Below are 24084 nucleotides of genomic sequence, written 5' to 3'. Positions count from 1 at the left end.
TGTTACTTTATTATAAACGTAAATATTTTTCTACGAAAAAATTATCAAATGTTCTTTAAACGATGCTCTTTTAAGCGCAAACAGTTTTGTAAAAATATACGCTTCCGCTTCTTCAAAAAAATTCACAAATACTCGCCTCTTTTCGGCCGCCCGACTATTCTCCCTGTCATTTAAGAAGGAACCTGCCGACCGACGAGTTTAGAGCGGTTCTGCGCAGGTTGACGTTAATTGGTGCCGGGAGAAGCCACTATTGGCTGTACCCCCACCAACGTTTTTTCGGAGCCAATAAGCTCATTCTACATGCGCGAAACGGGTTCCTTCTTAACTGACAGGGAAAATAGGTATAACCCCTTAAGGGTGTCCGGTAATTACGACAAAATTTTGTTTTACATTTTTACCAATATCTCTTTAATATTTCATTATTTATTTAAATCAAAAAGTCTGGAATTTACGGAAATGCTTAATAATCAGTTCGATGCAAAATAATTCCCAGAATGTATGAAAACTTATGTTGAAATTGTTAAATAACTTTCATGCCATCACTAAATGTATATGGGCCCTATACCCTACATGACCAATCAGTCGCTCTCAGGCAGGAAAAAATAATAATTCACAACTGTTGTACTTATTACGGGTAACGAAATTCAAAACTTCCAATTTCAAACTCTTCCCATGTCAACACAAATTAGACAGAAGGAAGCAGCAAACCCCTCGATAATCGTGGACGTTGATCAACGTCCACGAATTGCCGCAACGATCTTGCCGTTCCGTTCCGATAATTGAGTGGCCAATCACGAAGCCGCGCACAGACGAGCCTGTCTCTCAGCGTTGGCCGTGTCACGACGCCGCGCAGTTAATCGCGCGAAAATAGCGGGTTCGCTCGAAAGCCCTGGTAACAGCGCGCTATGCCGCGGCAAGTAGCCGACTCGAATTCCATCAGGGCTTGGCCGCGCGACAAGAAAGCTGCCGTATAAATCTATGTAGGCTCGAACGCCTGCAAAAAGACTGGCCGCTCGTGGCCGCTATCGCTTTTATTCCATATTGCCAGGCGTGCGGGACTAATCGGTGCTCGAGTCACGTGCGTAGCTCGTTCTATGTGTATTGTGCACAGCCGTGCCGGACCGTACCGACTTCCAGCGGCTGCTTTTGCCACTTCACCACTATCGATCCCCGTTCCCCGTGATTTCTTGCCGTTTCCCTAACGAATCGCGAGACGAGCCGGCGTGCGCAGCCCTCACGCGCCACTTTAACACACCTCAGTCGGATTCAGTCCTGACGAGCGGTATTTTAAATGCAGCGTTCAGGGGAGCGAGGGTGAATTTCAAAAGTGAAAGGCAAAAGTATACATACCTCTTGAATGTTAAGGGTATTCGTACATAATTATGGTTTTTATGCTTACAATGGTTCCTTTTTAATGTGGGAGGGGGTTAATTGACGTTATAGGAACTATGTTATAATTTACCCTTAACCGGTGACGTGGAGGATGGAAGACTCCTGCGGAATTAATTTTCCTATATTTTCTTTCTTTGCGCGAAGACAACTTTCAGTGGTTTTGCACAAAACATGCAAAAGTATATTTTCGAATATGTAATAAAGTCGCTATTAACTGTAGTATGTGTTAATTAAATATGAATTTGGGCTTGACAATGTCAAATCTTAATACGAGGCATTGAGAGCAACAATGGATTAACCCAGACCTAACCCACATCGAAAAATTCTTTTTCCTATTTTATATAAGAACCTTGTTCTATCGAGTGTAACACGTTTATTATGAGTTCTAAGTAAGTATTTTCAAGCAGTTTTTATTCAGAAGTTTTCGATCGGCGTTTTGACAGAGGCTCCACTCTTAAACTCTAGCAACGATCTGATCTTAGGAGTTTGGAACAGGTTTATACATATAGGAGCTGTGGAGGAAGGGATAAGGATGACGCGAAGGAACTATGGAAGGTCGATGAGGGTGACTAAATCTGTTATCGCTGTGCAAAAGATTTTGCCAGGGTGACTAAATAGTCGCGACGCGCTGGCATGTGTTTAGGATGTTTGTGATGTATATTTAGCTGGCATCCAACAGTCTATTTCTATCGGAACACATTATTGCTACTAACTCAATTTCGAAAAAATGTGGGTTAGTCCGCCGTTGCTCTCAATGCCTCATATATAAAGCAGAAGGTTTATATGTTTATGGGTTTGTCTGTCGCCTAAAAATTGTCGAATGGTAAACTCTTGGATCACGAAATAGGCCTCAGCTCATTATGCCTGGCTAATCCAGACTAGGGCTCTTGATACCCGGTGACCCGGGTACTCGGTTACCCGGGCGCTACCCGGGTCTGCGGGTACTGCGGTTACGGGTTCTCGATACTCGTATGATACGGGTACCACAGTTCGACAGCCATCTCCGGCAGCAAACTTCACGCTCGTCGAAATCGCTTTCTTCTCTCCCTTGTCACGCAACGTACTATTACTGGGTTATGGCCATATAAGAAAGGATTTAAAAGGAAATTTGCGAGAAAGAAGACAACGAAACGCGTGTACAATTGTATGTGAAAAACGATTTTTTTGATATATGAATAAAGATCCAGAATGAAGCGACTGAACTTACTATTAAAACATTACATGTGCATTGTACACAAACGTTACGAAACACAATATATTTAATTTCTATTTTTTCTTTCATGTTGAAATATGTTACAGATTACAGATAAATATGAGTCAGGTGTAATGCTTCTTACGATCCACTGCAATAACCGGTATTTCGTCGATTACCCGTATGACACGAGTATCGGGTAATCGTAACCGCATTACCCGAAAACCCGGGTAGCACCCGGGTAACCGGGTAGGGCCCGGTTCACCGGGTACCCGGGTAAACGGAAACCCGCGAAAAGTAAAAGCCCTAATCCAGACGAGTATGACTATTTTCACAAAGAAACAAAACCTAAAAAATATTCTTTTATCTCTACATAGTATAAAATAAAGTCCCCGGTAGGTTGTTTGTTCGAGCCAATCTCGAGAAACACTGGATGGATTGTTTGGATACTGTGGGTGGAATGTGAAATGATGCACTATAATCGTTTAACAGAAACACCATATATTCAACAAATAACTACAAGAAAGTAAACTGTTTACGAAGCTGTTTGAAGCGTCAAATGGAGCGCGAAGTGTTCGGTACAAAGTCCCGTAGACGTAGAGGCGGTCCTGCCCTCTTCGTAGACGTTTAACGAACGCCCGAAGAATAAGCGACAGGGAAAACAAATTTCCCACGCGTTCCAAGTATTCGCAAGAGGACACGCTGTCCTTAGCCATTTACCAGAGGCTCTGGCAATCGTCACTTTTATTGCCCTAGCCCACAAGCTCGACCGCCCGCAGTAGGCACTCGAGCAATTGACCGTTTTAGGCCTAGTAGGTAAATAAAAGTTTCTCCAGGGCTACAGTCCACTACAATTGTAATGCGGTTTTGACCGTTTTCTAGAACATTTCTCGGGGAAGGTTTACGTGTGTGGAACATTAATCTATGACAAAAGGAAGCCGAGCAGTGACAATTTTAGTGAAGTATTCCCTGAAATGCTCTATGGGGTGGTGGAGGCCGCATCGCAGTCCGTCCAGTGGTTGTCGCGATTAGCTCGAACAAATAGACGCTTACCGGGGACTTTATTTTATAATAATATAGAGATACTTAGGTATAAGAAGCCCGGGCAACGCCGGATACTTTAAGCTAGTATAAAAGTAATTATTAAAGAGGAGTGTGCGAGACTCCACGTTACCGTTTACGTCACAAAGTGGGGACGTCACCGGTTAAGGGTGAAATCTCAGACAAACTGTGCACGTATATTGTTCCTTACCTCGTCCCGTGTATCGTCTTGGGTAGTAGGAGAGAGTTGCCAATATCGTACTGGTCTCCCAACCCGCTTTGTAATTAATGAATATAAACGACACCTAATGGTAAAGATATGAAATAACAAAAGTGCCCAGGTTCCATGCTATTTTGTGCATGCTACAAACATTTTAAAAGAATCAGGTACGAGATGCAATCATGATTTTTACTATATAATGAAAGAGTGGTTCTTGCTTTCTCTGTAATGAATCACACATAGAAAATATGATCCAGTGCATGGAATGCAAATTATGGGTTGAAGAATGTTGTGAAGGGATTTTAAATAAAACAAACATTTATTATTGTCCCAACTGGTAACTTATGAATATGTTATTTAATAATCATTCTTTTATGTTGAATATTTTCTTCCTCATTTGTTATTCATAAAATATGATTTAATATGAGATATGAATTAATATTAAATAAACGTAGGTAAACTTGCTGTTCAGGAGACCTACCTCCAATGACCTTGGCCTTGACATATGTTGGGAACGGCTAAAACCCTTCTGAAGGTCTCTCAGGAGGGTGACCGTGCCAATATGTCAAGGTCAAGGTCAAGGTCATTGGAGGTGGGTTCCCTAAACAGTATTTTTACTTAAATATGTTATTCTTTAATTAGTATATGTCGAACGATGTTTTATTTGCTCTTAATTTATGTATATGTATATAAATGATCCCTTTGCTCACAATGCTCACCCATGTTTTAATTATCATTTCCATTAGCAAATTTACTAGTTTTAAAGGAGAACTGATTTTCGAAATTGATAGATACGAGGGATAGGTTGTTTAAATCGTACGCTTTACACTATACTATAAAAAGATTAATAACAGATTAATTCGTTACTGACAAAAGGTTAAACAGTAAGTTCTTAACCGGTGACGTCCCACTTTGTGACATAAACGGTGACGCGGAGTCTCACACACCCCTCTTTAATTTGACATTGGCGAGCCTAAATTTATTTTTGTAACATTATTACAAATTTGAAAACCACGGAAAGTTGTCATCATGACACTCGCATACCTATTGTGAAACAAAGTCGAATGAAAAGAAGGAAAATGTAGGAAAAATAATTCCGCAGGAGTCTTCCAGACTTCACGTCACTGGATAAGGGTTAAGCATCAAGCTACAATATCCAATATTAACCAGCGTACAAATTACTACCAAATAGGAAATATATCTCTCCTATAACTATTGACATAGGTACATATTTGCCCTTTGCCATCATTCGGAATCTAAATCGTTCCGTTTACGAAAATGCACTGTAGAAAACAGTTACACGAACTGATACACCGATGCAATAAGAAATCAAAAACCTAAGATAAAAAATTTCACCAATCAAATCTTTCAATATAATCCCCACCAACTCCACATACTTCTCAGCCCGTTGAAAAAAACCACTGCAAGCTGCTTTTATAATCAGTTTTTGAAATGTGTCGAGCTCCCTCGCCACAGCCGCCTGGATTTCTCCTACGCCGTCACGCCGCTTTCCCTTGAAGGCCAGCTTCAATTTTGATTATAAAAAAGAATCAGTCGGGGACGAGATCGAGTGAACACGGGGGACGAAAAAGCGCAGGCACTTGTTTTTCTGCCAAGAATTGCGCGATGCTCCCCGCGGAATGGGCTGGTGCGTTGTTACCGTGTGGCTACCGATGATTAAATAGCTACGAGGTTTGGCAGGCTATTCAATCTCAAAGTATTACTATTCCGTGGCTAGTAGCCAAGTGCATTCCACGGATTCCTTTGTTTCTCAATCCTTCTCCTGACCCCTCCTGCTAATCATACCCTACCACCATATACAGCAGCCTACTTCATATTTACCAAACAAAGGAAACGCGAAGACAAAGTACTTATATCGAAAGGCGCTCGAAGAAGTGGCCTTAAACCGTCGCCGTCGAAAGTTTCCAGGCCACGTGCGGCTGATTCGAGTGCTTTTCCTTCATGAAATAAACAGTGTCTGGTTCGCGACACTCAGACGTGGTCGTGGCAGAGTCTGGATGGACAAACTCGTCACAGAGGCATCAGTGACTCGCGAGGCAGGCGAACCGGTAGGAAACGCGGGCCCGCGGCCCCACGTAGGTGTGTTATACCTGGCACGAAGACATGCGCGGGACACGTGACACGCGTGCGTGCACAGGCGGTCATATAGCGCGCGAGCACGTGTACGCTGGTATTTATACGGTGCTCACTCGGGGCCGTGGGAATGAGCGAGCGGACACGGGCGACCGGCGCGGCGCGGCGACCGTTCTGGCACGAGCGCCGCGACCAACGTCGACTTACGCGAAAGCGTGGGATGGGGCAGGGACAGGGGCAGGGCGGCCGATTATATACCGTTCCGCTCCGCGCCACCCCGCCGGGCCCAGCTCTCGGGCCGACCGAGCGCGCGCGCCACGCCGATTCCGCGACACGTGCTTCTCCTCTAGCCGTAAATCGCCCGGAGAAACGTTGCTGAGAAAGTACCGCAGATGGAAAGAATCCGTTTCTTGTACCTCGGCGCGTGTGTGACTGAACCTGTACAGAGAATCAGATAACCGAATACGGCGGAGCCTCGGTTACACGAACTAATTAGTGACCCCAAACGTCGAATAACAGATTTTTTTTCTCGCGATATTATGTATATTCATAAACTGGAAACTTGCGTATGAATTTAATCGTTTCCTGCGCGCTGCACTCTAGTTTCGCAAGCTTCGCGGAACCGCCAGATGCAAATGAAGACCTCGGGGGAAAACGTGATAAGTTGAGTTTTTCCGTTTTTTTTTTTAAACAGTTTTATAGGTCGAAACGCTTTTCTATGTTGTCAAAACTGTGATTTTATTTGGTTTCGGGAGTAAATATGTGTCTTTGTTAGCCTCTTGGACATTTCGAAAATAGTAGTTACGCCCCTTTGGTGTTTTATAAAAATTCGTGAACTTGTTTTTACTAGCTTATTCTAGTGGTGATAATTATTTTTTCCAAATAATCACTTCTTAAATTGATTCCAAACTTTCCAATGCCTGAATACTTAATATTGAGTTTCTTGTAGACTTGTCTTATTATTCTCCTGTTCCGCTTGGACCTGTCATGTTATTTTTAAAAAGATTACATCTTTGGACTTGAAAAATTTCTATTTTCAACTTGGTCTTATTAAAGTACTCTGTTTTAGCCAGCAGATGGTATGAAAATCAGAAAATCGACAAAAATGAACTTGTAACGTTTCTTCCCTTGTGGTCTTCAAATGTTAAAGTATCTTCCAGGCGTTGCGCAGTTTTTGGGTTCCATGCCACTTTGAAATTTGTCGGGAACTTGCTTTTCAAAATGTAATTTTCTAATAAATAGGTTATTATTTCACGTTTCATTTCGAGTACCTACTAATAGGTACCCGTCGAGACAGTGGCGGATTCAGAGGGGTGGCGCGGGGGGCGCGTGTCCCTCCCTCAAGGGAAAATACTTATTTTAATTTACAAAATACTTATTTTAACTTAACAATATGACAGAATATGATAAATTGATAAAAAAAATCACTTTTTCATTTAGCAGGAAAATATTATCGGGAAAGGTTCCTGATTTATTTCTCAGACCTACGCCCCCCCCCTTCTCAAGAAAATCTTGGATTCGCCCCTGCGCCACCCCATCCCAAAAATTCTAAATCCGCCCCTGTGTCGAGAGAATTTGTTACCAGAGGATACTGTTTAGAATGTTTAGATTTTAGATATTCGAACGTCGAATTAAATCATGTGAATCGAACAAATCCAATGCAAATCCAGCAAACAGTGGCTCGCATAAGTGACGTTCTATGTACTTACAACAGGGACGCACCCCCAAAGCATCCCCAAAGAAGGGGTTTTGTAAAAAGAAAAGAAAATTGAATTATATTCTTCAAATAAATTTTTATAATCATCTAACGAGTTATATCGGATTTGTATTCAAAATATTTGTATCCGTTCAACTCGGGCCCCAGAGATTAAATTCTAAATGCGTTACTGATGTACATATTCTGTTTGGGTGCACGGTTAGTAATTGAGTGACGCGTGGCGATCGCCATTCTCCTCTCGAGGTGTCAGTTTTAGGCGATTTTTGGGATAAAGAATTATCAGATTGTTATAGATCAAGGAACTTACTATTTTGCATACATGTTTGGGCATGTTTCAAGAAGACACAGTGTCATTTTTGCGTAATTACCTTTACTGTTACTCATGCTATTACATGTTTCCCGCAACGTGTCATTTTGGGTGGCATCCACGACTCACGTTGTCGCATTCATCTGAAACAAAAAATCAAAGATAAGCTTAATCTATATCAGTATGGTTATATTTTGTGCCCGAATAAACAAAAAAAAAACGTGCTTTGAGAAAATGGTAACTACGTAAAGTCCAAACAAATGTTTTTATCGCAAGAATTTTAACTTCTACAAGCGATACAAAAAACTATTGATAGATATTGACATAATTATTTTGAAGCATACCCAAACATGTATGCAAAATAATAAGTTCCTTCAACTATAATAATCTGATAATTCTTTATTCCAAAAATCGAAGCACAATAACCTACCCCCTTAACCTTAATACTGTTCACTCGGATCATTTATATTCTAACAACTTCTCTGTTCAGCTGTAATGTCCCAGCTCGGGGAAAATAAATGGCTTCGAGTTTTTCAGTAATGCGATATACATTTACGTTCTAATCGATAAACGTACCTATACTCGTTATCCCTTTCTTGCTAGTTGTCTGTTACTTAGGCAGCTGCAAAATATTTGTTCTAAAAGAAATAGCCTCCTTTCGCTGAAAAGTTATGAGCTCAGCTTTATTTACAAGCAGGCTTGAAAGCATGTGCATGGTCAGAAAAAATGGAACATTGAAAATATAGTAGGAATAAATTTTACGAGTCGATCTTCAGCCACTCTCTTTTAATGAATCCGTTTTACTGTCATCACTGATAACAGTCGTACACGTGGAGTTCCTTTATTAAGATGGAATCTTTATTGATGCTTCTGTCATAGCCTTTTGTCGTAATTTCTACTTAGTGAAAAATGAAACCATAAATGTGACAGTTTTGCGAGCATGCACGAAACAGGCGTGGTCAAGAACGACAACCTGTAGCGGCTTAATCCGTTTGCAACGCAATCCGTTTATATAATAATAACCAGGTTCAGTTATTTTATAATCGTCTGTAGCATCAACGATTTCATGTTCGACAGACCTGTTCGCCGTGCGAATATTCATTCAAATACTATATACGCTTTATCCGAATGATACTTACATACATATATTACACCAAAGCTCTATTATCCAAATTAATGTTCAAGATAAACCGATTTTATTGCGTATGTATATTGAACAGTTACACTTTGAGATGCAGGATGTTTTCTCATTCGCGAAAATTACATTTATAAACCAGAAATTACCTATAAATTTAATGATTCACAATCTCTTTGAGTCGTCAAATACATACATATTTAATTTCCATTTAAACTTACTATTTTAATGGAGTTTCTTTTTGTACTTCATACCATGTTGATGCTGTATTTGAGGTTGGCAACATTATAAAAATTACAGCCTCACAAATGTTATTAATACAAACTACTAATAATCTTTTTCATTGTCACTGTGTTTATTTATACTGTGTTGTATTAATTCTTTTGGATATTTCATCACAGTTTTTTAATACCTATATATAAGTTTAATTCTTAGTTTTATGTACTTAACCTTTAGAGGGGCGGGCTGGCCACTATAGTGGCCACCTAAGAATTTTGATACTTTGCCGGCCATTTTGGTGGTATATATGCATAAATTTTAAGTAAATAAAATTTACAATTTCAATGAAAAAATCCCGGCCCTCTAAAGGTTAATGGTTAGGCTTATTAACAGAAGTTATATACTGCACCCTCGCCTGTACTCTAATTATTACTATCACTTATCTATATGCATTACAATTATATCATTCAATCTATCTATGAATATAAAAAAGAGGATGTCCTGACTGACTGACTGACTTATCAACACGTAGCTCAAACCGTTCAACCTAGGAACGTGAAATTTGGAAGGTGCATTGTTTTCATGACGCAGGCACCCACTAAGGGGGTGAAAATAGGTAAAATGTATTATCACGTATTCCCCAATATCTCTTAGGCCCGATTAGACATCAACTTGGTTCTTGTTCCCACAAATTACCCACAAAAATGCCTAAAAACCAATTTCAGGATTTTTCCTTAACCAACCCCTAAGGGGGCCAAAAGGGGTGATATGTATTTACACAGATTCCTCAAAATCTCTTAGGCCCGGTTAGATATCAACTTGGTTTTTACTTCGAAAGGTTACCCACATAAATGCCAAAAAAAAACAATTTCAAGATTTTTCCCTAACCAACCCCTAGGGGAGTGGTGAAAAGGGGTGCAATGTGTTTTCATGGAGTCCTTAATATCTCTTAGGCTCGAAACGAAGCGCGGGGGTATTTTGCTAGTGAGTAACAAAGACGTAATAATAATAATTATAATTAAATGTTTCATTTTTACTATTAACATAGTAAATGCAAGACAGCTTTCCACGCAGTTATTTTACTCTGTAATGATGTGTTTAGTCGACAAGTTGATCAACAATTGGGGGGGGATTCAATTATTCAACTTCAGTTCAGCGACACTCGAGCAGCCGAGTGTTCGGTTACATACTATTCACGTACCGAAACCCAATTTCGCATAATCGAGATTCCCCAGCAGGGCCGTTCCTGGCGGGGGCGCAGAAGGTGCCCCCGCACCTGGGCGGGCGAACTTAAGGGCGGGCGCAGGCCGTTTATTATATGTAAAGTTTTGACTAATAACAATAATAACCGAAACTCTTTTGCACGATAACTGTTTAAAATTATGTATATATAGATATAAAAGTAAACACTGCATAGGGGAGAGCGGGGATAAAAGTAACACTTTTTACATTTGGGCAAGCCTACAATTATCTTTTATAGATATAAAAATGAAAATTATACCTTAAGATACTATGTTTCTTGGTCTATCATTTGAGCCCAATTTTAGCCTTAAATGATAAGTAGTTAAAAAGTTATGGCAGTTTTCCGCAGTGACTGTCACTGTTACTTTTGTCCTGCAGGGGTTGGACGAAAGTAACACTAATTATTTTGAGGAAAATTAAGTAAAAACACTTCGTCCAACGCAAAATAGGATTTTCTATTTAAAAAAAAAAACGATAGAAAGAAACATTTAAATAAATATATTTTAAGTAACGATAAAAACAAATAAATTTTAAATAACGAAAGGTGGAAAGTATAACCAGCTTCGAATATTTCTTTGATATTGTGTATTTAGTGAAGGTATTCAATTTAACCTAATCCGAATTAAAAGTATGACACATGTAGTGAAAATTACCCATGCTGCAGTATTCGTGGGTCTAACCCTTAAAATCTAGACATTTGGGATGATTCTCTCTCGAACAGCTTTCACTGAAAGGGTCCAATCAAACCAGACATAGACAATCATTGTCATCTGAAGAATTCCTGTCCTGTATGCTATTTTGATCGCCCAAGTAACATGTTACTTTCATCCCCATAGCGACGTATACCATACTTTTGTCCCCAGCCATGTTTTTCAGAATAGAACTGTTATAGCATACAAACTATACAAGACTTGTTAAAATCCAATACAGGAACTTATAAAGACATTACCTAAGAACGCTCTAGCAAATAATTGGACCAATGTCTATAATTTAACTATGAATATTAAAAAAAAATAAAAAAAATAGGAAAAACTTACCTGAATTGAAGGATGTGAAATTAACCCCTGAATTTTCATAAATTTTCTGATTTTGTGTTGTAACTTGCGAACTGTAAAAGATAGAAAAACAGTTTCCAGACAAAAGTTACTTCTTTTAATTAGATCTATCATTTGGTATAAAAATTATTTTACAGTTCACGAGTTATAACACGAAATCGGAAAATAACCGGATTTTCAGGGCTCAACTACACCCCCTTAGAGTGATTTTGGGCAGTAAACAAAAATTGCGTTATAATCGGGAGAAAATTCCCTACATATTCACAAAGTTTCAGACCTTTTTAAATTTCTGGGTTCGGGATCTTCCCCTGTCAGTACAATAAAAGAGACACTATACACCTGTAACTGTTTAAAGCAAACGTTTTGGAAATGTCTGTGGAAGGGGGCAGAAGGCGTGTTTGTCCCCGCTCTCCCCTACCAAATTCTGAATTAAAAAATATTAAATTAACAAGGGCGGCAATATTGTTTTCGCACCTGAGCGGCCAAAACCCAGGAACGGCCCTGTCCCCCAGTGCCACCCCACTTACACGGGAAACAACTCTTATCTTCGTTCTTGCTTTCGATTCATTAAAGGACCAATAATTTAGCCGTGCATTCTATACGACGTAGCAGCCATCTGCAAGTCACAACGAGAAGAAAGTCCAATTTTTGTAAATCATACGTCGCTCCGGTGTCCTTTAAATAACAATATTTACGAACGCCGCGCCGTACGGGCTCGCGATGGGAACAACGTGCAAAGTGGCCATCGGTGGTCACGGCTCGGTGAAAGTATTAAAACAGGCACGAATATTCCGCCAAACGAACGGTCGTTGCTGGAATCGTTCCCCGCGTTCGCGGGACCCGAGGTGCCATTTAGAGAACGTTATCGTCCCTTTTCAGCGGACTGTTACGCAATTATGTACAGATTTGTCGTTAAAGAAGGTGTGCCGTTCGAAACCGAATATCATTCGCCGCGCCGAAAACAGAAGACGGTGGAGGTGATCGCTTTGCTCCGAGCCAGAAAATTGTACCGCAACCTCTTGATCTTTAACGGCGGCCTCGCTGACGCCGACAAAACTTCACGCGTCGCTCTTGACAGCTGTCTCTCTCGCGGCGCGAAAATGACGACACAATCAATTTCCATGCGTCGAAATTTCACGCGCGACCGAGTTCTGAGAACGCCGGGCGATCGTGGCCCCTCTCACCCCCGTCCGTTTCCTTTAAAATATTCCAGCAACGAATCGATCCACGCCGAGAAACTAATTTCTCGCCCCGGACTCCGTAATCATCGCAATTACTGGAAGAAAAGGTCTCGCCGCGTTGCGACATATTAGGCTTTCCGATCGATTTATGTACTGCTTTCGTTTGGTGGACTCGGCTCTGTAAAAAGGCGAAGAAACGGCCGCCCTGGGTACGGCCAGCCGTGTAATGAATTAATTTCGGCGATGGGAACGCCGTCGATTAAGTTGATCGACGGAAAACGTCAGTATAATTGATACATATCGTGCGGCGCTACCATGTTCATTCCGTTTAAGTATACACGCTTGGTGTTTGCAACACAGGAGGAGCGCGGCATGGTCAGTTCGACTTAATGCGAGCCGAGCAATTCAAAATTGCGAGAGAGAATGCGCAAAAGTCGGTGCAAAAGTTGGCTCGCTTTATTTGAACACAAGTGTTTGTTGAAAGTAAAAATATCTTACCTACATGTTTCTTTAATCAAAGCATTACCCTTGGCTGTGTACGCTTTTGTATCACTTGTCTGGTAAAAGCACAAGTAGGTGTGCTATAGAAAAAAATGTTAAGTGAAATGATTCTATTTAACTTGATCAATAATGCACTAAAAAGTAAGAGCTAATTATTTTCTTGTACTACGATTTTGATGGTGATATGTGACTTTAAATAGAATCATACTAGATTTTCATAATAGATTTTTTTCATATGAACTCTCCGCTCAAATATCCCTTTGAAAGCTTTTGAAAGAGATGCGTATATCTGAACATTCGCAGATTACAATTAACTTTCATTTTTAACAAATTAAAATTTATTTTTAACCAATTACAAATAATTGTATATAATTCTATCAAGTTTCAAGTCGATTGAGTTTGTGGAATTGGTTTAAAATTTTAAGGAATGCAATTTTTTCACCCCCGAAGGGGTGAGTTTTTCAAGATTTGGTATTGTCAGCAGAAGTACGTACGCCTGCAAAGTTTCAAGTCGATTGGATTTGTGGAAGTGAGTTGAAATTGAGTTACAAGAACAAACTAAAAACTTGGACAAAATTAACGGACTGAGGAGTAGAGAAAGTGCAGTATATTTGGAATAGCAGTTTGTTCAAGACGAATAAAAAATTATGTTAGAGGATGAGAACAAATAAAACTGCATAATGTCATAGGGAAACTAATAAACTTTCATACTTCATAGTCTCATTAATAATAAAAGAGAAAAAGTAACTGAAACTTTGGTTTGAACGAAAAATGACAAGAAGTATGGATTTCGTTAACGTGCAGGTAATTTGGAATACGGCTTTCCAATTTACCTTCACTTTATAAACTGAAAGAAAACACGTAGATAATAAAATTAGTTTATTTTATAATTTAATCAGGGTAAGAAATCACAATGAACGAACAATTTTATGTAAATATAAATTCAAAATCTTAAAATTTACTTGCAGTAATTACAGATATAATTTCCTGTGTCACCCAGTGCGTTCACGCGGCGGTAGCCATTACGTGTGAATCAAAAGCATCGCTAAGCTTTGGAACACCTATTCCAAATTACCTTCACCTTCGGTATTCCGAATTAGCAACATGGCATTGAAACCTAAAATTCCATGTCACGCTTTGTATTCTCGAAATTATCGCAAAACTGACACGGAACCATAGAAGGAACATGCAAATGAGTAGATTAAGTGTTTAACTGTAAAGTTTTGACATATTTTAACCATGATTGGGAGGATTGAATACGCGCTGAAAAAGTTTTTCAGATTGACGTTTTCTTCCTCTGCAGACTAACAAGGGGAGGACACCATGTGATAGGCATCGAATTTGATGAGCCTTGGCACGATGGATCTATGTCGAAAATAAGTAAATAGGTGTCCAAGGGTTTCTGCCAATGGGCCTTAATAACAGAGATATTTACATGGAAATTATTAAAAATTTCATAGTGGCCGTGGGGGTTTAGTGGGTAAAAATCCCACACTGCCCTGACGCCCCCGGGGGATTCCCCTCTGGAGGAGTTGGGGTGCCGTTTTAAGATTTCCCCAAGTTAAAAAAAAGAAATTATAAAAAAAAATAATTTATAAAAAAAAGTTTTTTTTAACGTGAAGATATCATCAAAAGGCACCCTGACGCCTCCAGAAGGGAATTCCCCGCGGGCGCCAGGGTAGTTGCGAGGTTTTTACCCACTAAAACCCCACGGCCACTATGAAATTTTTAATAATTTACATATAAATATCTCTATTATTAAGGTCTATTGGCTGAAACGCTCGGACACCTATTCACTTATTTTGGACATAGATCCATCGTGCCAAGGCTCATCAAAATCGATGTCTATCATATGGTGTCCTCCCCTTGTTAGTCGAAAATGTAAAATTGGCGGTTCATCCACAAATGTCATTAGTGAACAGGGCATTAGCCCTTATTATCTACGGTGTTACAAATTAAAAAGCGTTAGTAGTGTATTAGATACTTCGGTATTCCAAGTTACCAACAACATTCCAAATATGCTGTATTTTCCTCCTTCATCGGAAAATTGAGAAAAAGTGAGTTTATTTGCATAATCTGTCGTTTAGGTTGGCCAGTTTCCAGCTAACACGAATTTGATCCATGAGAAATATTTAAGGATGTGTTGGACCTATCTTCAAAATGGTACCAAGATGATGAAAATTTGTGAGATTGTTCTTTCTAATCTTCCTGATGTGCTCAAATTTTTTTAAACAAATACACTAAATGATTGCTGAGTTATAACGATTTTAATTTTCACTGATTTTACATGTACTCTTATGGAAAGAGACGACCTTGACAGATAAAACGGCTGAAAAAATGTTGAAGAAATAGTACCAATGTTTTCATTTTTTTTTTACACGTAGTATATGGATAGATGAAAATCTCTGCCAAGTTTCAATTGTTTTCACTACACCGTTTTAAAGAAATAAATTATAACTTGAGAAAATTGTGAATTCAGGGCATTTTCCCTGCCAAAAGTATAGCAAATAATACTTGAGAAAGCATTTGTAAAGTGAAAAATACCTTCCTGGGAGTAAAAATAAGACTCCAACTGTTGTTCGAGTTCCTTACATCTAGATTTACTATGCGTAAGACGTAGATATTCAAGTATTTCAAGTTTCATATACTTTTGTCTAATATTGTTCGTCCGACACATCCTTAAAAAAAAGCGTTTTGGCAGGCTACAATGGTGCCACCTATGACTGAATTAGATTTTTAATCAGGCTGTCTTATTGCTTATGAAATACCAAGCATTTTTCATATTCAATATTTTTTTCTATCTCCATTGGTTTCTGATATATTCAACTAATTGTAAATAGATGCCCTATCTCCAGGCTTGAGCACTGTTTTTATTCCTTGAACACGAATGTTAGTAGGCAAAATAAGTCGTGCAGAAGATTTTGAAAATTTCATAAAAATTGGAGACTGTTAACTGGGTGATTTTCCTTGTTAGTCACGTGCGCGCAGAATCGTCGGGTTTTCAAATTTCATTTTTTCGTAATTGAAGTTTTGTATAAAAAAAAAGTTCATTCGCCGCTTTCGATTTATTTTTACACAAAGAATCGTTCGTCATCAATGTTGTCACATCCTGTACATTTGCAAATATAATCGACAAATCGAAAAGCAAATACGTAAATGATTCTTTTTACTCTCGCACGTATGAGAATTAAAACAGTTTTTACCTTTTGATTGATAATAAGAATTGGATATGTAAGAGAATCATAATTGCACCCCATGTTCGATGAGGTCTCTATCTTCCTCCTGGAGATTTCGTTTACATTTGATTTGATGCTCGTCGCGTCTATATAATACAAGGTTGTACGAAGGGTTGCCTACCCCCCAGGCGCTCATCGTCCTGCTCGCCTTTCGAATTAAGAACATTGAAAAATCATCTGGTTTTATGAAACAGTATTTTGTACTTCTATAACAATCTTACTAGCAGAATATTTTTTTTTGCATACAATTATGTATAAAATTAGGAGGAAAGTGCAGTAGTGTTTATTTTGGCGAATCGAATTTTTGCAGTTAAAATATACTTCGGTAATACTATTTAATAATTTTATCGACGAGAAGAGATTGTGCCTGATTTAATTCCATATGTCGAAACCGTCTGTATAATATGATAATTTATACACGCACTGCGTATATGTTCATTAGGTTTCCCACTCGATTTTAATTAATGAAAGTGCGCTCAGTAAATCGCACATCTGAAGTAAAATATCATGGAGAGAGAGTTGTATAATTCTGTTAACGACATTATTTAATTTTTTTGCATATTCAGTTTTTAGCAAAATTACGCTCACTGCTGATCAATTCTTAAAATTTTCCAACTATTCATTAATTCTATAAAGTCATCAAAACAACATTCTGTAAACAGAATAGAAATAACAAATATGAAATAAAATTGACTTCTTAAGCTTGTACAAAAGAAACAGCTTTTGCATTACGCGCATATAAAATCTGTTTATATAGAATTTAATGTCGTTTTAAGAATATTGACTTTAAATTTGTTTTACTCTTACATGGATGGTAAGTAGTAGGGGAGACTGTTGTACCATGGAACACTTTTTACATTTTACTTTTATTTATTTTTTGGTTAAAATATTTTTTAATTAATAAGCGATGATGATGATTATTGAAAACTCCTTTACAACGTTCTATAATTATTTTTGTGTTTTACAGTGATATTGAAAGTAAAAAATTATAATGTCAGTGCCGTGTAAAATGTTGCATGGTACAACATGGTCATGTACCACGGAACACAACCTCTTGTACTTTCGAACACTGTCAAATTTTGGTTTATAATCAAAAGTTGCGCTTCCTGAGTTCCTGAGTTCCTGAATTTTGCCAGTAGTCTTGACAAAGTGGTTAATTTAACATTAGACTTTGCATGCTTCCCTAATTGATATTTTAGTCGCTGGACGAGCCATAACTGCTTGAACAGCGTTCTTCAGAACATCTGGATCAATTGGAGCCCTCTTAACACCCTCTTTACGTCGTGGCACAATTATTCGAAAAAAAAACAAATAAAAAAAGGCATCGTGTACTTGGACCATGTTCCATGGTACAGGATATTGTGTGTTCCAAGGTACAAGAGGGTGCACATTTATACCAATATGTCTGCAAAATTTAGATGTTCACTAAAACTATTGAAATAAGCATATTTATTTATTCACCAGGAGATGTAGAGTACAATGTATGTAATACTGGTCACAGTTACAATTTAATGTCCTTATTAAATAATAAAATTACAGAAACGAAAAATTTACTTCTGTCGCTTAAAAATTTGTTCATTTCACTACACACACGTATTACACCACAGACAAATAGAACTTCCGTTTACCTAGCGGCATTCTCTACAACCTGTAATGAGTTTCAATTGTTTATATAGCACCACTATCCAGTAATAGACAATGTTTCAAGGTACACTATGCCCGAGGTACAACAGTCTTCCTTACCTACCTGTTTCTGGGAGACTCTACCTTTTTTCAATAAAAAGCAGATTAACAATAAACCGTGCGCCGCGCCATATTTATCATACGTCGCTACAAAATCGCAATTTATAATTAAGTCGAGCACAAAAATTGCAATTAAGAAGGAGCGAGAGAGTAAAAATTACGTTAAAGAGAAGTAGATGATTTTATCTCGGTTAATTATATTTCGTGGATAGCTTTCTGGCTTGCACTGCTTTCACTTTTAACAGAACATTTGCCCCTTTATTCTTGCTGAGGGGGCATCGCATTCAATGTCCGCTCGGACACTCATGGTCGGCTGACCATAAAAGAGATAGAGAATAGAGTTAACCCTATCGGCGAGCCAACCCCCAAATGATTCACCCTACATATTATTGAATTATTATTTGATACACGAGCGCTGTGCATACCGCAATCTTTTGTTGCTTTTAGAGCTGGAGGGTCGACTACCCCCACTGGCCGTGGAAAAATCATGTGAATTCATGCACCCTTACCTTGACGGACATGTGCCGTTGTCACATATGGGCAACACGTGCGCACATTCTGCTATCCCATTCGAACTGTACCTTTAAATAAACTAACTTTTTTCTTTCCAGTGAGCCATCGCATAGTGTCAGCCTCCTTCGTATACAAGTACCCCATTTTATTGTGTTTGAAGTTCGAATTAAAATTAAGCTGAATTAATCGAATAATAATTTTCATTGTATGTTTAAAAAGTAGGCACGATTTATTTCATTAAGTCAGGTTTTGTAGGACTTCTTCTTTTATCCGTTATCTCTGATTGTGAGTGTGATTTTAAAATGAAGTGTAATATTCTGCATTGTAATTTGTGAAAATGCAATTTACAGATAAGGTGGAAGGAGATAATGAGTTAATTTAGCATTATGTAAGGAACCTGTTTTGTCCCACGTGGTGGATCATTAGCGTGTGCGTGGATTAATTATATAAGGATAGGTAATTAAATGGAAATGTTCAAAAAGGGGAAGGTTTCTACCAATACTAGTTTATTTATGACATTTATTCAGACTTCGAGATATTTATATTGTGGTAGTCAATAAAGCATGGGATTAAATATGGAAATTGTTGCCAATAATTAATTTTGTTTCCCGAATAAAACTGTTCTGCATATAAAGAAAGAGAGAACTTTTCAAGGCACAGTGAACGTTTCTAGAAAAGTTCGTATCGTGGGAAACTTTTCGACCCTCGAGTTTCAAGTAATCTCGGCGTGGAAAGTTTTGTCCGATGTTACTGTGGAATTCTAACGCATACACGAACAACACTTTCTCAGCCTCGGTAAAACGGATATTCTTAAGAGTTTTTTTCGAATCTTTTCTCAACAGGCTGAGGGGCTGAAAAGACCCCTAAGGTTTTCTCAAACTAGTTTCAGGTATGAATGTATAGTCCCCTTTCAGGGACTCGAAACCCTTTGTCAAAAGAATTGCTGGTTACGATGGGCTAACGATTTCCAAAGATTGCAGGTGAATTGTGGTTGGAACGAACGAATTTTTCCAAAGAGGCTTCTTCTGAATATCTCTTTATGGAATTATTCGAATAAATTTATGAAAAGGCAATAACGATTGCAAAAAAGAATATTTCGTACTACGCTAATTATAATTAAGGCACTTAAGTACTAACGAGGAAGGGTGTTGCTAATGAAATAGATGCATATATGGTTAAAAGTAAATTTATTTTCTTAACAAATTGGAAGACAGTAGGAAGGCTTGCCGGATCGCGCCGACAACATTAAAGCCAATATCACAATGTATACATTACAACAATTAACCTAGTAGGTACAGATATCACAATTGTGACCAACTCTCCAGCGCCACAATATCAAAAGAAAAATGTTGACAAAAAAATAATAATAAAAAAAACTTCTCAATCATCGAACTCTCTTTAACTGATCATTGAGCCAATGTACACGCAGTACGGGAGAAACTCCACAATCCCATTCTCATCGAATAACTGATCAGTTACGAGGCGATAGTAAACTAAAATCTATGTATCACAGTTTCGAGAGAATCTTATCTAAATGCAGTCTGACAGGACGACAGTCCACGTCCGTATTCTCAGGACCGAGCTATCTCTTCGGTAGCTTCTTCGCGTGCGAATGTCAACCGGCGTTGTTGGCGCCGGTCTCTGGGCCCCCTTCCCCGGAAGCTCGAACGCTTTCTCCTCCTTCGTCGAGTCTTCGTCGCGTCAAGGCACGACGAGGAACTGTTCTCAGCTGCTTCCGAGTCTCGTGGAATTCTGGGAGCGTTGGATTCCAATACTCCGCGTGAGGTAGATGACGTCCGTCGGGTCCCCCGTGGGTCCTCCGCCCGGTTGCTCACGCCACTTGCATCTCGGGCGTTTGGTGCTGCGAGAAAGCGCGCTCCTTGTAGCACAGGTCACTGTCGGCCATGCTCAGGGTCGTCCAGTAGAAGTCCCCCGCGTGGGTGTGCGCGAAATGAACGGGCACGTAGCACTGACCAGGTACAACCGGTACCACTGTCATTTGTCCGTCGAGGCACACGGTGATGGCAGCTCCTTCCTCGGCGTCCTGAAGATCGGCCAGAAGCCGCCTCTCAAGGGCCTCGTTGGCGTTGTTCTGGTTGTCGACCTCCTCGGTGTAGACCTCCGCCTGGGGCACCGCCTTCTGATCCTTGCCGTGTTTGCCGCGGCTAGTCTTCTTCTTCAGCAGCCGCAGGATCGGCTTCAACGCCCGCCTGACCCGCATGCTCTTCGCGGTACTCTTGCCAGACATCTTCAGGTTGTACAGATTGTCGTTCAACTCGTTCTCGTAATCGAACACGTGGTTGGCAGTGGTGGCGGCCATCTTTGCTGTGCTCGTCCTTTGCTGGCTCTCGGCGGCTCGAAACTCAAGGCACTGAACCGGTTTTAAAGGCGCGCTGCACGACCGTATATACAGAAGGGCTTGAATCAAACCGATCTACGCGGCAACGTCGTTCGAACTTGATCTTCGGGGAGAGCGTTTGGCAAAGGCTGCTCCGAAATATCAAGAGGAGAGAGCGAGGGGATGCGTAGCGCAATGCTTTTGAGGTGCTTTGGATCGAGGCGCTAGTGAGCGAATGATGCCTTAGACGTGCAACCCCGGGCCTTATATAGGCCCGGCCGAGCAGCACGGGGTGACAGAGTGGGGAGGGCAGGTGCACTCTGGCTGTGGGAACTTGGAGAATTCGGAGCTTCCCACGTCAGGATCCACGCCGACCATCTGCCGCTTTTCTCCCTCCCTCTGATACACTCCGACACTAATCCAACCTACCACCCTGACCTGTACGGTACTCTTCTACCCACCCCCGTGATCACCCCCTCGCTCGTAGACCCTTCCTCTCGGTGGATCCTTCCTTTCCAAAGGACTCCTCTCCGGTTTCCACCGAGAGGAGAAGCCGCCGGGGTTCTTTCGCCGCTTTTACCCACGCACAGCCGCGATCAAAAGGGTGGATATTCACCCATCTCGGGGATCGACTAGCTCGAACCTGTTGCGACAGGTTTCGACTCGTTACGTCGACCTATAGGGCGCAGAATTGGACTTATCCGTGAACACGTGCACCCTCCTTCCTCTCCCTGAGATCGCGCGTAACGTTTGTTAAAGTATAAAACTCCCTTCATAAACATTCCAAGCGCAAGCTTAATTAACACGATACTAGGTACCTATAGTAAAAAAATGATCGTAAAGAACGAAGAGGGATTAATAACTTTAGTAAAGGGAGCGTAGCTGACCTTGCCACGAAAGGTATGAGAAGTGCATGCAGCGAAATCGAATTAATGACGATCACTCTGAATATTTAATGAGTCCGGTTCATTATTTTAATCGTACGTCTGCGATGGAATAGTTTACAGCTTCCTGGTCAACCGGACCGAGTCGAATCTACATCAACAAGATCTTCTAACATCCTACGCCGCACGGATAGCGGCGGCCTACATTTCGTTTTTGCGCGGCATGTTTACGGCATTCGCGGAAGGATTAATTTGTCCAATTAGGCGTAACAGTGGGCACGAAGAATGCACGGCGCATAAGTGGTGCTGGCGACGTTCGAATCAACAAGTTGGCGCTGGGGGTTGTAAGTTGCAGTAATTAACTCGCGGCAATAACGCTCTCCTTCTTGCTGCATTACCCCACGGTGCTCGAGAGATTTAGGGTCGAGCGTCTAGACGCGCCGAGACAGGCATGACACCCCTCGGAGTCATTAACTACGCTTCAGGCCTGCTTTTTTTTCCCCCTCGAGGAGCCTTCGCCCGCATCCCTGCAGCGACTCCTCGCACACCCTCGAGCGTGCGTTATAACCCACGATTAAAAAGTACGATTTTTTGCCGCCTTTCTTCCCCGCTTTCCCTTTTACTTAGGCACATCTCCGGATCCCCTCTGTAGCTGACGAATTAACAAGTTTTTCAGAGGGGGTACTTTTTCTCTGACAACCTGTTCGTCTTCCGAATCAGGTGGGTTACTCTACTCGACCTGTTGATGCGTTTGGTAACTTGCTGTTTAAATGGAGAAGTTCGTTCGCGAACTGTTAGGTAATTTTAAGTGTATGGGAATATTTATTTTTACCTACTTGCACTTTTACCAGGAGAGTGGCAAAAGGTTTTGCATAGTCAATATTTTGATTAAGAAAACATGTAATATATTTGTTCGTTTAATGAAGACTTTGATGGAGTAAAGTGAACGAGATTTTTCACCGATCTAACACATTATACCACGGTACAGAATACAGCTGCATTTATAGTTTATACTATACAGATGATTATAATTAAAGATATATAGAATGGTAAATCTAACGCATGATGTCTGATACGAGGAAAGGTTACATGACTTTTTATGAGCAACGCAATTAGTCATATAAATCTTTTACATTTACAATATTTTTTGAAGAACGAAGGTGACCCTTAAGATTCTAAACGGATCTATATTTTTTGTTACTCATGTCATATGAAAGCAGTTGCTGAGGCAAATTCAAAGGGATAAGATACAGTAACATTCGAATTTATACTTGGTCAGGGATGGAAGAAATAATTTAAACATTTCATAGGCAGCACAGTGCTAGTAATAGTATAGTAGCAATAGTAATAACGTGAACATTGGTCAATATTTTAACAAATGTAGGTGGGCAATCTACGACCATGAATAATAAACGTATACGGTTAAATTTAATCTTACTATAGAATTCTTATTCTTTTTATTTATTTATCGCTTTAAACCAGACGTGGTTTATATACCAAATTCAGTACACCTACGTGTAATTTATGTAGGATACAATTTACAAATAAGTTACCAGTTTACATAATAACATTTACAATATTTATTATCTATATCTTACTTGGCAGTGAAGTAAGATTCTTTCAATACATTTCTCAAGGAAATTATAAATAAATTTTAAGATCTTCGGTATCAGGTTCGTATAGAAAAGGACTAACACGAAGTGGTAGACGGTACTTATGTTTTAAGAGCAGTTTTAACAAAATTATACGTTCGTATTTATTATAAACTTATTATTTACATTTCGGCAATAAAGACATTTTAAGTGTCTTTACCAAGAAACTTATATCTCTCGAATACACATACCATGGATGAAAGGAGATCGACTTAGGAAATACGAGACTGACAATGAGCCAGTTTTGGGAATCATGGAAAATTTCTTATGCCTAATATACCGAAATGCCAGAGGAAATCATTCGATAATGAAACGTATTTATACGGCTAAAAGTCACATTAAATAAAACAGCAAACGACTATTTCTAAATGCCCTCTTACGGAGACAGATTTTTAAATGCAGAATGCTCCCTCAAATGGGGG

General features: G+C 39.7%; 2 protein-coding genes across 4 annotated transcripts in view; one reads left to right on the top strand and one right to left on the bottom strand.

Annotated features, from left to right (window-relative positions):
• Positions 1 to 24084, top strand: part of LOC143375455 (tubulin monoglutamylase TTLL4) — a 507564-nt gene that overhangs the window by 80179 nt on the left and 403301 nt on the right. The window lies entirely within an intron of this gene.
• Positions 20620 to 21259, bottom strand: LOC143375342 (uncharacterized). Its single transcript, XM_076824342.1, has one exon. It carries the CDS (start codon positions 21106 to 21108, stop codon positions 20620 to 20622), a length of 489 nt encoding a protein of 162 aa, XP_076680457.1. The 5' UTR covers positions 21109 to 21259.

The sequence above is a fragment of the Andrena cerasifolii genome, chromosome 12 (genome assembly GCF_050908995.1).
Source record: "Andrena cerasifolii isolate SP2316 chromosome 12, iyAndCera1_principal, whole genome shotgun sequence".
NCBI classification, from domain to species: Eukaryota; Metazoa; Arthropoda; class Insecta; order Hymenoptera; family Andrenidae; genus Andrena; species Andrena cerasifolii.
Note: the sequence above shows the minus strand (reverse complement) of the source record. Positions and strands in the feature narration are given on the sequence as shown.